This window comes from Electrophorus electricus, chromosome 8, assembly GCF_013358815.1.
Source record: "Electrophorus electricus isolate fEleEle1 chromosome 8, fEleEle1.pri, whole genome shotgun sequence".
Lineage (NCBI taxonomy): Eukaryota > Metazoa > Chordata > Actinopteri > Gymnotiformes > Gymnotidae > Electrophorus > Electrophorus electricus.
Genome location: NC_049542.1, coordinates 2725788 through 2738287, shown reverse-complemented (window position 1 = coordinate 2738287; position 12500 = coordinate 2725788). Strand labels below are relative to the sequence as shown.

The following is a 12500-nucleotide window of genomic DNA, read 5'->3' as shown; positions in this document are numbered from 1 at the left end:
AGGCTGATGGTGTTTGTGTTCCAGGGTGTGTCAGACTTTAGGACTGTGATGTTTACAGCAGGCTCACTGTGTTTACACCCATTTTAACACGGCGGTACTGCGGACCATCGAAGGTTCGAGTCCTTCTGCAAAGCACTGTATGGGATCAGAATGGCCCGACTGTAACATCACGACTCTGACACAGAGCTAGACTGAAATTCTTTATTTGCTTATGTTTGTTTGTTGGTTTGTTTGTGTGTTTATGAGTCTACTGGGCATAGGCAATTCCGATTATCACTGCATGGTTTACATTACAGAGCATCATTTCAAATATTTACATAAAAATGTTAGAATGTTATGCAGCAAACGTAGATTATCGAAAATATTCACCTTTGCCTTAATAACAGCTTCAGACAGTTTCCAAAAAAATCTCCTAACAATGAAAAGTTTGAATGATATTCACTCCAAATGACCTGCTAATACAGAATACACATCGTAATAGTAATAGCTAGTAATAATCACATTATTAGATTATAGGCAAGCGATTATAGCGTAACACACGTAAAGAAACACAATCCTGGTTAACGGTAAGTGATTATAGTGTAATGCAAAGGTAACCATGAACCTGGTGCCTCTGGTCTCAGGAGGGCAGGTCTAGTTTACTGTAAACACGAAACTCTTGAAACAGAGGCGGCATTTCAGGGCTGTGATTCTAAACCGACAACGTGGGGTAAACGGGGCATTTGTACGCCTGGGCAGTGCCCCGTTAACTGAGGTCCTGTGGACGACATGCAGAGAACCTTCCTCAGGGTTGGTGTAAAATGATAATAAATGTAGAGTGTATGAAATGTAAAACAAAAAATGTATATGGCTTTATTTAACACAAGCTAAGTTTGGTCGACCTTAAAATATGTCTTTATTCCCAGTGTGACAGCTCTGATTGGACATTGCTAGACATGTAGTAAGTAAAGGAAGCTCTGATTGGACCATGGAGAGCGTGCAGTAATTAAAAGGAGGCTCTGATTGGACCAGAGAGGGCATGCAGTAATTAAAAGGAGGCTCTGATTGGACCACTGAGAATGTGCAGTAATTAAAAGGAACCTTTGATTGGACCACGGAGAGAGTTCAGTAATTAAAAGGAGGCTCTGATTGGATCACAGAGTGTGTTCAATAACAAGAGGATCTGTGACTGGAAACACTGCTACAGTTAGAGATAGTTGTGTATGGTCATATATGCACAGTCTGTTGTAAATGTTTTTTTTAAAAGCCTGATACATTTTGCCACTGTGAAACACACACTCACCAGGGTCACCCACATCAATAACCAGTTCTGGCTTTGTACTTTGCATGCAGCATTATGAAATAGGTTCATTTATCTGTTTATAAGAGAATGCTGGCTTTCAGCAGATTTAGGGACTCTATGTGTAATACTGAAATGTTAAAATAGTAAAAATACTGATATGTTAAAAGATCTTCACACTTCGGGCTCAGGATATTAAACGAGTGTCTTTCCACAAGCACACCTGACAGCCCGGTCCGGTGTTTCTAGAACCCACCCCAGCCCTGCTAACCCACCGCAGTGATCCAATAACCCACCCCAGTCCTGCGTTTATCAACCATTTTTCATTTGGTCTGTCTGTGATCCACATATGCAAGGTCGCGCATGATCAAAAACAGTTTTGTGAAGTTTTGCCTCTTGGCTCCGTCTTTTACACTGCGTGTTCACAACCGTCTGGTGAACACCCAACACTCGGTGATTCACGTGAACGCGTCTTACCACCAGCAGCCAGGGCGGGTTTTTGTTCTTGTTGTTGTTGTTGTTGTTGTTGTTGTTTTCCCAACAACAAAAATTTTTTATTATTTTTTTCGCATTGTGTCAAATGTTCTTGAACACGTTACAAATTCTAGGAAGAAAGAAACAACTCCAGGCTGGCCGCAGGGATAGGATTGGAAAGACGCGACTCGCTCACCGATCGCAAGCACGAGAAGCCCTCGCGCGTCGTCAGGAATGTCGCGAACGTGCCCTTTAAGGAAGGCGCGTGCGCACAGGGCTCAGAAAGTTACTCGCAGACTCGTGAAGTTCTGGGAGTAGGAAGGGGGGGGAAGAAAACTTTACAAAAAAGCCCAAAACTGGAACTTTAGAAATGGCCTTTCGGAGAAGAAATAAGAGTTATCCGTTTTTTAGTCAGGAGTTTCTCATTCAGAACCACGCCGACATCGTCTTTAGTCTGGTGATTTTCATTTTGGTTGGGCTGATGTTTGAGGTACGTTGAACGGATCATTTTTTTCCCCCCGTGACTTCGCTCAGCTGCGTGTGTGTGTTTGTGTGTTTCTTTCTTTCTTTCTAGCGCACTGCGACCGTTGCGCCGGTGGTCGGTGATCGCACAGCAGAGGCCTTCCTGCAAACTCTTTATTCCATCAAAGTCATGGAAGAAAAACGTCAGTCATTCAGTGGTCGGCGTGAAATAGCCATTAGGCGCGTGTAACCACACACACACCTGGATCAGACTCGAGAAGCTTTTGCAACGTTTCAGTTTCTAACACCCGCCCTACTGTTAAACGTGAGAGGCGTTGCGACACATGTTGAGATTTGTTATTATTTGCGTGCTTTTTTTTTTTTGCATTTTCGTTTTTACGCTTCCACAGCAGCGTTTGCTCCGATTAGCACCCGCAGCCTCGCGACGGGATTTGCCCGCTCCGAATCGCGCGACTGCCACGTCTCACGCGGCGCTGCGATGGGATGTCCTCCGCGAGACGGGGGGTTTGCTTTCGCCCAAGTGCCGTTTATTTGCGTTAAAGGACACATCAGGCCTGGTTTATGTGCGCCTGCCCCTCCACCAGGTCAAATTTGACACGTTTTAGTCGACATTCCGTCCCGTTTTGGACACGCGCGTTAGCGCGTGACCTAGGAGCGCCTCGCGTGCACGGGTCGGTGGCCCGCTCGCGGTAAAGGAGTCAGTGCGGAGTCATGAGGTTTGAGAAGTAGGCGATGGTGAACTGGCTCGCTACTGTCCGTCCGTCTGGCTCACTGCTGTCCGTCTGTCCATTCCTGCAGGCCACTGCGAAAACGGCCATTCTGTTCATTCAACCACAGTACAACACCAGCATCGTGACCCCAGGTACAACACACACACACACACACACACACACACACGTACGTGTCCACGGTGCATCTTCCTCTGGCTCTCCCTCTGCGGCACTGTAAGTTGATGCGTGACCTAAGCTAACTGTGTGTGTGTGTGTGGTTCCAGATGGAGAGGTGTCTCTGTACCATTATGGGTGGAAGGACTGTGTCACCCTCCTCTTCTATCTGTTCATCACCATCATCCTGCACGCTGTAGTTCAAGAGTACATACTGGATGTGAGTGTTTTGTTATGGCCTTATGGGTACTGTAGTCTCAGCCTGGAAGAACCACAGTACACTATAGGAGATACGGACTAGGTTGTGTGTAAACACACACATATGTTGACGTGGTAACAGCGGTCAGCTTTCACATTTAGTTGAAACAGAGAGAAACTCGCTCAGGCCATGGGGCTTACACCGATGTTTTACTGTTTTGAAGAAAGAATGGTTAGTCCACAAATTAAACACCTTTCGTATGGCTTACGCCACAGCTGAAATAGAAAAATGAAGATCAGTGGAAAAATAGCCAATAGGTGGAGCTGGCCATCTCGTAGACTGATAAACAGAACAGCTGTGGAATCAAATATTGACCGTAACTTGTGTTAATCAAATTCTGATAACTGACCGTGTGTGTGTGTGTGCGTGCGCGCGCTCTCTGCAGAAAGTAAACCGGCGTCTCCACCTCTCGAAGAGTAAAAACACCAAGTTTAACGAGTCTGGCCAGCTGTGTGTGTTCTACCTGCTCTCCAGTCTGTGGAGCTTCTACATCCTCGCCACCGTAATACACACACACACACACACACACACACACACAGAGAGACAGACAGACAGAGACAGAAATATTCTTCATTTGAGCTTTTTTAATGCTTCTTAATGCAGGAAGGCTACATTCTTCATCCCAGCAGCTTATGGGAAAATTATCCACATGTGCAACTGAGGTAAACACACACACACACTTTTTTCTTTCTCTCTCTCTCACTCTCTCTCTCTCTCTCTCTCTCTCTCTCTCTCTCTCTCTCTCTCTCTCTCTCTCTCTCTCTTTCTCCTTGCCTCCACGTTCCTGACCCGTCTGTCTGTCTGTCTGTCTCTGTCTCTCTGTGTCTCAGGTTCCAGGTGAAGTTTTTCTACCTCACCCAGTTGGCCTACTGGTTCCATGCTCTGCCTGAGCTCTACTTCCAGAAAGTGCGCAGGGTAAGGACAGGAGTGTGTGTGTGTGTGTGTGTGTGTGTGTGATAGAAGGAAAGAAGTTAATTGGCATGTGTGATTTTTATAGGAGGAAATCCCTCATCAGTTGCAGTACATTTGTTTATACCTGTCTCACATCCTTGCGGCATACCTGTTAAAGTAAGTCTGCACATTTATGCACACACACACACACACACACACACACACACACACACACACACGCGCGACCTGAGTGTAGGCTTTGGCTTCACTGTAGAATTGCCCTTCCCCCCCCAGTCTGACGCGGGTGGGCTTGGTCCTGTTGTGTCTGCAGTACCTCTCTGAGATGGTCTTCCATCTGTCTCGACTCATCTACTTCGTTGACGAGACTCATCGTAGAACGTGAGTGCCAAAAGACCGTCTCGCGTTAAGCGGGTTCGTCTCGTCTTTTAACGTCTTGTGTGTGTGTGTGTGTGTGTAGGTTCGAGCTGTGGTCGGTGGGGTTCGTGCTGACTCGCATGATGACCCTCACTCTGATGTTCTTGGCTGTGGGCTTCGGTCTGGCGCGGTCGGAAAACCAGGTGCTGGATTGGGAAGCAGGCAACTTTAACAGCCTGCCAGTCAGGTCAGAAACCCCGCCCACCCCGCCTCGCGGATGCAGGCAACCGAGGAAGCTGACTTGGTGTTCTGCATCCCTTGATGTGTGTGTGTGTGTGTGTGTGTGCGCACACAGGTTGCTGGTGTTGTTCCTAGCATGCTCCACTCAGTCATGGCTGCTGTGGAAGTTTTTCCGATTTCAGCTGAGACGTACGCGCGACTTCCGACTGGAACAAGCCAAGAAAAGAGCGGCAGCTAAACAGCAGACACCCCGCGCGCTGAAACGTGACTCAGGTGTGTACACACACACACACACACAGAGGGGGAAATGAGAGACAGGTGTCATTTAGGTAACATCTCCCAGTGAGTTATTCACAAATACAACAGACGCTGCCCTTGCTGAAGAGGGATCGTGTTTACAAGTCAGTATCTGCGTCCGACCCTCTTTGGTTACACTGGGGACCTTTTTGCTCTGTGTCTGGTTTCTGCTATCTGGTTACTGAAGCCATGCGTGTGCACGCGCGCGTGCATTTTTGCAGTCGGCCATCACGAGAACGGCGCGCTCAGGGCAGAGAACGGCACCTCGCCTCGGCCAAAGAAGCTCAAATCCCCCTAACTCCGCGCCTGACCCCCGGGGGGCCGGGCGCAGGAACGGGAAACGGCCCCGTCCGCTTCCTGCTCCGTGCTCTGCTGCGTGGACCCGAGGGGATCAACTTTCCACAGAGGATGTGACATCAATACCCCTGCCCCCTCGCCAGGCCGTTCGCCTTCCAGCTTGACGCGTCTTTTCTACTTCGGTATCAGTATTTGTTGCGTTTTTTTTCCCCCAGTTGACAGCTTCACGATCAAAAAAGCCATTTTTTTACCTGTAATGTTTTCCAAATCAGTACTGTACTGGCCGGCCCTGGGGCGGTGCTACAGGGCGCTCTATGGTAGCCCGGGAAGGACACCCAGAGCTCAGGTCACCCACAAAGTGTGAATTTAATAAAGGTGTGTGTGTGTGTGTGTGTGTGTGTGTGTGTGTGTGTGTGTGTGTGTGTGTGTGTGTGTGTGTGTGTGTGTGTGTGTGTGTGTGTGTGTGTGTGTGTGTGTGTGTGTGTGTGTGTGTGTACTGTGGGGTCTGTTCCAGCCATGCTTCCTAGTCTTGCCTGTTACTAAGCAACGGGAATCAAAACTAGGGGGTGATCTTCAAATGACCCGCATGTCTGACCATCTGTACGAACTTTAGTCTACCCAAGACAATACGAATGAGTGAAATTACCTGGAATTTGTGTGTGTTTCCTGCTGATCTTTGTGCTCTGGTGCTTAATGGTAAAAATATTGTTCGCATGCACAGGAGGGCTCTGGACTTTGAGCCTTTTGCTGTTTGTGATTGGGGTCACTGATCGGATCACACACACACACACACACACACACACACACGCACAATGTGGCTTTATGTAATACCTGTTTTTTCTCTGTGTTGTGGTTAATGGAGTTTCTACAGCACTGCATTCAGATTAATGAGGTTTCACCTACAGTGCTTTGTTTGTAACTGACGTGAATGTACGTGATCATGCCTTGTACATGTTTGATTCTCTTGATGAGTAAAAGTTTTTTTTTTCCTGTAGACGCAGCACCTGTCCTGTTTCTTTTAAACTTAGGCCAGCTAGGTTATTCAACCCTTTCCACACCATAACAAAAGGCTTTATGGCCTGAGGGGTGTGAAATATGGAATTTATAAGCAGTCAAACTTCCAGACTGTGGGGAATCTGTTAGCCAAACCAAAAAAAAATGCTATAGTTAATAGTGACCTTTTATAGTTAACCATTCTAGTTAATAGTGTCATTATAGTTAACCATTATAGTTATGTTACCGTTATAGTTAGCGACCTTTATAGTTAATGAGCTTTATAGTTAATAGTGACCATTATGGTTAATGACCTTTATAGTTAACTGTTATAGTTAATAGTGACCATTATAGTTAACGACCATTATAGTTAATAGTGACCATTATGGTTAACGGCCTTTATAGTTAACTGTTATAGTTAATGACCTTTATAGTTAACCGTTATAGTTAATAGTGACCATTATAGTTAATAGTGACCATTATGGCTAACGGCCTTTATAGTTAACCGTTATAGTTAACGACCTTTATAGTTAACTGTTATAGTTAATGACCTTTATAGTTAACCGTTATAGTTAATAGTGACCATTATAGTTAACGACCATTATAGATAATAGTGACCATTATGGTTAACGGCCTTTATAGTTAACCGTTATAGTTAATAGTGACCGTTATAGTTAACGACCTTTATAGTTAACTGTTATAGTAAATGACCTTTATAGTTAACCGTTATAGTTAATAGTGACCATTATAGTTAACGACCTATCTAGTTAACCGTTAAACTTAATAGTGACTGTTATAGATAACGACCTTTATTGTTAATAGTGACCGTTATAGTTAACGACCATTATAGTTAACCGTTATAGTTGACAACCCATTATAGTTACTGACCTTTATAGTTAACCACTGTTAGAGATAATAGTGACCATTATAGGTAACAACCTTTATAGTTAATAGTGATTATATTTAACATTATATTTAACCGACATAGTTAATAGTGACCGTTATATTAAGTAGCCAAACAAATAATGATGGGAAGTTTGTAAAATTCAAAAAGAAATTTGGAATTGCTTCATTGCTTCAGTGCCACACTGAGGATGAGCTTTTATTGGTGCAGGGTACATTATCGTTACATCATCGTTACTCTCAGAAAGGTGGAGTTTCATGAGGTCAATATGCCAGAGGGAACACTGGGAAAAGTAGGCTAATAAAACCTTTTTTTTTAAGTGTGCATTAACAGTGGCTATAAGGATATGGAGAATACCGAAGAGAATTCCTCCAGCAGCAAGGAAGCTTTAGGAAGAGGCAGGAATTCCTTCATCTGCAAGGAAAAGGCGAGAGGGGAGCTCTTAACAGGAAGTGTTTAACGATCTGCGCTTAACGATCTGCGCTTAACGATCTGCACTTAACGATCTGCACTTAACGATCTGCGTTAATGCAAGAATCACGTGCTAATGACAAGCGAAAAAGGAGGGACTGGGGTCATGATTCCGTTAGCATAGTACTGAATCAGAATATGCAGAGTACTGACTGAGAATTAGAATAGTACTGACCTGGAATTAGCAGAGTACTAGCTGAATTAACATACTGAGATGGGCGCACCTGCCGTGGGCTCGGACGGGTCTTCGAGCGCGCGGATCGGACCTAGCGCCCCGCCGGGACGGAGAGCCTGACGGAGGGAGGAGAGCGTCCGCTCGGGAACCTGATCCTGTTCTGAGACCGACTCAAGGTAGTCGAGCACATACTGGTCAGCATCTGTCAATACGAATCGGTGCCTAAACACTAGGAGGGGAGGACAGACATTAGTAACACAGCCAGGTTGGACACTAATAGAAGCTTCTGGAAGTTCAGCTATCCGTACCCTCCACCGTGGCTCCTATGGCAAAATCGGCTGGGCTGTAGTATTCCGGGTTGTCGACGGTGCTCCCTGGTTTGGGGATCCGGGTCTTCTCCAGGAACTTGCCTGCAATGATTCCGGAGTTGCGCTTGGGAGTCTCGTAGATGCTGATGGCGTCGTTGGCCAGGAAGTAGGAGATGATGAAGTGACGTCCCCTGTCCTGAGGATTCTGGGAGTCCTGCAGTCAGGGGAGGGGAGAGCTCTGTGTGTGTGTGTGTGTGTGTGTGTGTGTGTGTGTGTGTGTGTGTGTGTGTGTGTGTATGTGTGTGTGTGTGTGTGTGTGTGTGTGTATGTGTGTGTTCTCACCAGTCTGGCAGCGTAGCGCAGTACTTTGTGATCTTTCTCCAGCGCTTTTATCAGGTTTTTCTTGGGCGGCTCCGGAACCAGAGACAGACAGTTCTGGACAGAGTCCTCCAAAGAGCCAAAGCCGTTGTATGGTGGGATCACCTGTGAGTGTGTGTGTGTGTGTGTGTGTGTGTGTGTGAGTGTGTGTTTGTGTGTGAGCAGGAACAGAAGGGAAAAAAAATTAACCTCCAGGGTCAGAATGTTCGCTCCCATTGACATGCAGAAGGACCAGTAGGATTCTTCACCCTCTTCCAGTATTCCTGGGGCTTCTTGTCCAAGGGGAGGGGCTTAAGCAGGATCTCAGGGTGATGCTGCTCATAGTACTTCCGGGTGAACGCGTCACAGTCATACAGCAGGAAACGCTTTCCCAAAAGTGTCAGCTCCTCCCCGACCCGGAAATCCTTTGGAGAGTAATACTCTTCAACTTCCTGTTTTGACACTTCCAGCACACAGCTAGGGAAGGGCTCTGGGGAAAAGAGAGACATTAGTGTGTGTGTGTGTGTGTGTGTGTGTGTGTGTGTGTCTGTCTCACGGCAGGCTGCTCTAGCGCGTTTGGACACTCTGTCAGTCTAACGGTAGAGGGAAGGGCTCTTATGTGAGTGTGTGTGTGTATATCTCATGGCAGGCTGCTCTGGCGCGTTTGGACACTCTCTGTCGGTTTAATGGTAGAGGGAAGGGCTCTTATGTGAGAGTGTGTGAGAGTGTGTGTGTGAGTGTGTGTGTGTGTGTGTGTGTGTGTGAGTGTGTGTGTGTGTGTGTGTGTGTGTGTGTGTGTGTGCGTGTGCGTGTGCGTGTGCGTGTGCGTGTGTGTGTGTGTGTGTGTGTGTCTCACGGCAGGCTGCTCTGGCGCGTTTGGACACTCTCTGTCGGTGTATCAGCAGAGGGAAGGGCTCTTATGTGAGAGTGTGTGTGTGAGTGTGTGTGTGTGTGTGTGTGTGTGTGTGTGTGTGTGTGTGTGTGTATATCTCATGGCAGGCTGCTCTGGCGCGTTTGGACACTCTGTCGGTTTAATGGTAGAGGGAAGGGCTCTTATGTGTGTGTGTGTGTGTGTGTGTGTGTGTGTGTGTGTGTGTGTGTGGTGTGTGAGTGTGTGTGTGTGTGTGTGTGTGTGTGTGTGTGTGTGTCTCACGGCAGGCTGCTCTGGCGCGTTTGGACACTCTCTGTCGGTGTATCAGCAGAGGGAAGGGCTCTTATGTGAGTGTGTGTGTGTGTGTGTGTGTGCGTGTGCGTGTGCGTGTGTGTGTGTGTGTGTGTGTGTCTCACGGCAGGCTGCTCTGGCGCGTTTGGACACTCTCTGTCGGTGTAACAGTAGAGGGACGGGCTCGCGGCCACTGTTGGGCTGCTGCACCTCTCGGATCTCCACTGTGTCGTCCACCAGGTAGAAATGAAGTAACACTGCACGCTTCTCCCCGTACAGAGAGCCTGAGTCATCCCACAGAGCAAAGAATCGCAGTACCTACACACACACACACACACACACAGAGACACATGCATCCATGCACACGCACAAACACATACACAAACATACCCACACACATTCACACACACACACATGCACACACAAACACACACATATCCATGCACATTCACACACACAAGCACACAAGTGAGTGTGTGTGTATGTCTATGCATTTGTGCCTGTGTGTATGCGCGCGCGCGCGCGTGTTACTTTGCCGTCCATGGTGAGGAACTGCTTGAAGTTGTCATAGTTTGATGGCGTGATGTGGTAAAGTTGCGGCTTCCTTCTACCGCTCGTGTAGGGGTCACTGGCTGTTGGCTCAGGGTCGTTCAGAACTATGCCCTGGCTCTCCATAAACTCCTACACACACACACACACACACACACACACAGACATATACAGACAGGTACAGACGTGTGGCCTGTGAGTGTGTGTGTGTGTGTGTGTGTGTGTATAACAGGCCATAAACATGCAACAGACAGCAGCAGTTCAGAAACACACACGACCCACATGCGAGCGTGTGCATGGCGGCGTGCGTGAGCAGGTCACATCTGAGTACGAGTTTAAGCACGAAGGAATTAAACTTTAGAAAACAACGCACGTGCACTATGCGAGACCCCACACACCTGAGTGAAGGGGTCGCAGTGTGTGAGTCTGTACACGGTGCCATACACACACAGGTCCATGGCGACGTTGAGGTCCTTCCAGTGGTAAACCGCCCCCTGCTGGCTCTTGGGCAGCTTGTGCCTCTTCAGCAGTTTTCCCTGCGGCATTCCAGAGTTTTCCACCTCCGGCTCCATCACGCACATGCTGTCGTCCTCCAGGTAGTAGTAAATGACCACGGGGCGTATGCGCCAGCGCTCGTCTGGAGAGTCATGCACTTCCTGCCGGAAGTAGCCGTAGAAACGGAGCACCTGGAGGTGGGAAAGGGGAAGGATGTGGGGGGGGCGGGGGGGGGGGGGGGGGGGGCGGTGGGTTAATCATCATCTAGTTTGCCCGTCAAATCCAGGATCTCCCGGCCTTTTGCTTTTTGAAGCTTAATGCAAACTAACATTTTACTGCATTACAGTTGCATTGTACTGTGCTTTACCTCTCAGTTTCAAATGGGGTGTGTGTGTGTGTAACTGAAATGAGCTCTCAAGCGCGCCCCCCCCCCCCCCCCCAACCTTTCGCGTTACCTTCTTGTCATGAGCCGCGCGCGCCGGCACGAAGCGGCGCGCGCCGACGTGGTCGGTGGCCTGGGCCGCGAGCTGCACCGTGTCGCCGTAGCTCGGCGCGCGCTGTCCGCCGCCGACCGCGGGCCGCCCGCGTAGCGCGTAGCCGTTCCCGTAGGTCAGCGTCTGAGGCCTGGGAAAGGCCGACCTCTGCGCGCACACACACACACACACACACACACACACACACACACACACACACACACACGGTGCGCTTCAGTACAAGCGTCCGGTCGTCCTCGGGCTTACCGGAGGCTTCGGCGGCGCTCACCGACGTGTCCCGAAACGCGTTCCCGGGCAGGAGAGGAAGCCCGTGTGCGGTGTTCACGGACATGACCGTTTTGCACCGGATCCACGTCCAAAACCGCACGTTCCCTGGGGGAGACCCACGCGGAGACAGACACCCACGGGACGGATTTGTTCTCCGAGGTATGCTTGGAGACTTGTTTCCATGGAGAACGTAAACAGCTTCTGGTTACTTTTAATGGTTGATTAAATATGCGCATATTAATTAGGGTATTCGTGCATATTCACATAGACTGCTGTGTTAGGATACGGGAGCGTTTGAAACTTTTCCGTGTTAGTGTGGAAGTGTTTATAGGCTAAATCATGTAGTCTACACTAAAACAAACGCACAGTGATTAAGCAGAACGCAAAATTTTAAATGTTGATCATTTTTAATACATATGTCCCGCTTAACGTAAGCCAGATTTTGGGTTCAATATGCGTTTCACCAATATATAAACTGTCGTTATACCTCACACACATCACGACAAAGACGGCTTATAATAGCTCGTTTCAGATTTATTCCAAGCACAGGTTAAAAATTTGGTTAAAGCAGGCAAGGCAGTGGTTGCAAGTAGATTACAAACAACAAAAAAGAGCTTTTATGTTCCTATAAATCCTTTTTTTTTTTTTTTTTAAGTGTCCTTTTGCGAGTCCTGTCCGGCTGGAGTAGAAGAACTACGTCCCTGCTGCGTCCGGCAGATGGCGCAGTGGCATTGGTCCGGTGAGTGTGTGGCTAATGAACTCCGTGTTGCCTGCTGGTCAGCCAGCGACTAGGCTGGGGAAGCTTTAACATAAGAGTAGTGGTCTTTTCGGGTGTATGCACACCCG

The 12500-nt window shown here is 48.0% G+C and overlaps 3 protein-coding genes across 4 annotated transcripts in view; 2 read left to right on the top strand and 1 right to left on the bottom strand.

The window, feature by feature from the left end:
• Positions 1-1091, top strand: part of xkr5a (XK related 5a) — a 6629-nt gene extending 5538 nt beyond the window's left edge. Inside the window, exon 7 of the mRNA XM_035528815.1 lies at positions 1-1091. This exon is cut by the window's left edge and continues 1838 nt beyond it. The gene's annotated coding sequence lies outside the window, so the exon portion shown is untranslated.
• Positions 1092-2021: 930 nt separating this feature from the next.
• On the top strand, positions 2022-6473 carry tram2 (translocation associated membrane protein 2). Its single transcript, XM_035528816.1, has 11 exons — positions 2022-2243; positions 3035-3098; positions 3231-3340; positions 3765-3881; positions 3983-4041; positions 4210-4294; positions 4377-4447; positions 4565-4669; positions 4749-4892; positions 5001-5158; positions 5404-6473. The coding sequence occupies exons 1-11, from the start codon at positions 2124-2126 to the stop codon at positions 5478-5480; spliced, it is 1110 nt and encodes a 369-aa protein (XP_035384709.1). The 5' UTR covers positions 2022-2123; the 3' UTR covers positions 5481-6473.
• A 1075-nt stretch (positions 6474-7548) lies between these two features.
• Positions 7549-11827, bottom strand: efhc1 (EF-hand domain (C-terminal) containing 1). Of its 2 annotated transcripts, none has more exons than XM_035528788.1 (10): positions 11656-11827; positions 11349-11534; positions 10797-11084; positions 10381-10530; positions 9975-10167; positions 8957-9177; positions 8673-8813; positions 8331-8544; positions 8023-8251; positions 7549-7790 (listed from the first exon to the last, which is right to left on the bottom strand). In XM_035528788.1, the coding sequence occupies exons 1-9, from the start codon at positions 11716-11718 to the stop codon at positions 8049-8051; spliced, it is 1659 nt and encodes a 552-aa protein (XP_035384681.1). In that variant the 5' UTR covers positions 11719-11827; the 3' UTR covers positions 7549-7790; positions 8023-8048. The 2 variants fall into 2 exon arrangements, with proteins under 2 accessions (XP_035384681.1, XP_035384680.1); XM_035528787.1 differs by having other exon boundaries at positions 8072-8251.
• Between the last annotated feature and the right edge of the window lie 673 nt (positions 11828-12500).

What these genes read in the sequence shown, in the direction of transcription:
- efhc1 (XM_035528787.1), bottom strand. Translation starts at nt 11,718, where the DNA reads ATGTCCGTGAACACCGCACACGGGCTTCCTCTCCTGCCCGGGAACGCG. An exon ending in ACTGCGACCCCTTCACTCAG is followed by an intron (nt 10,531 to 10,796) that starts GTGTGTGGGGTC and finishes GTGTGTGTGTAG; the next exon opens with GAGTTTATGGAGAGCCAGGG. An exon ending in TCCTCACCATGGACGGCAAA is followed by an intron (nt 10,168 to 10,380) that starts GTAACACGCGCG and finishes GTGTGTGTGTAG; the next exon opens with GTACTGCGATTCTTTGCTCT.
- tram2 (XM_035528816.1), top strand. Translation starts at nt 2,124, where the DNA reads ATGGCCTTTCGGAGAAGAAATAAGAGTTATCCGTTTTTTAGTCAGGAG. An exon ending in TGGTTGGGCTGATGTTTGAG is followed by an intron (nt 2,244 to 3,034) that starts GTACGTTGAACG and finishes CCATTCCTGCAG; the next exon opens with GCCACTGCGAAAACGGCCAT. An exon ending in CGCGCTGAAACGTGACTCAG is followed by an intron (nt 5,159 to 5,403) that starts GTGTGTACACAC and finishes GCATTTTTGCAG; the next exon opens with TCGGCCATCACGAGAACGGC.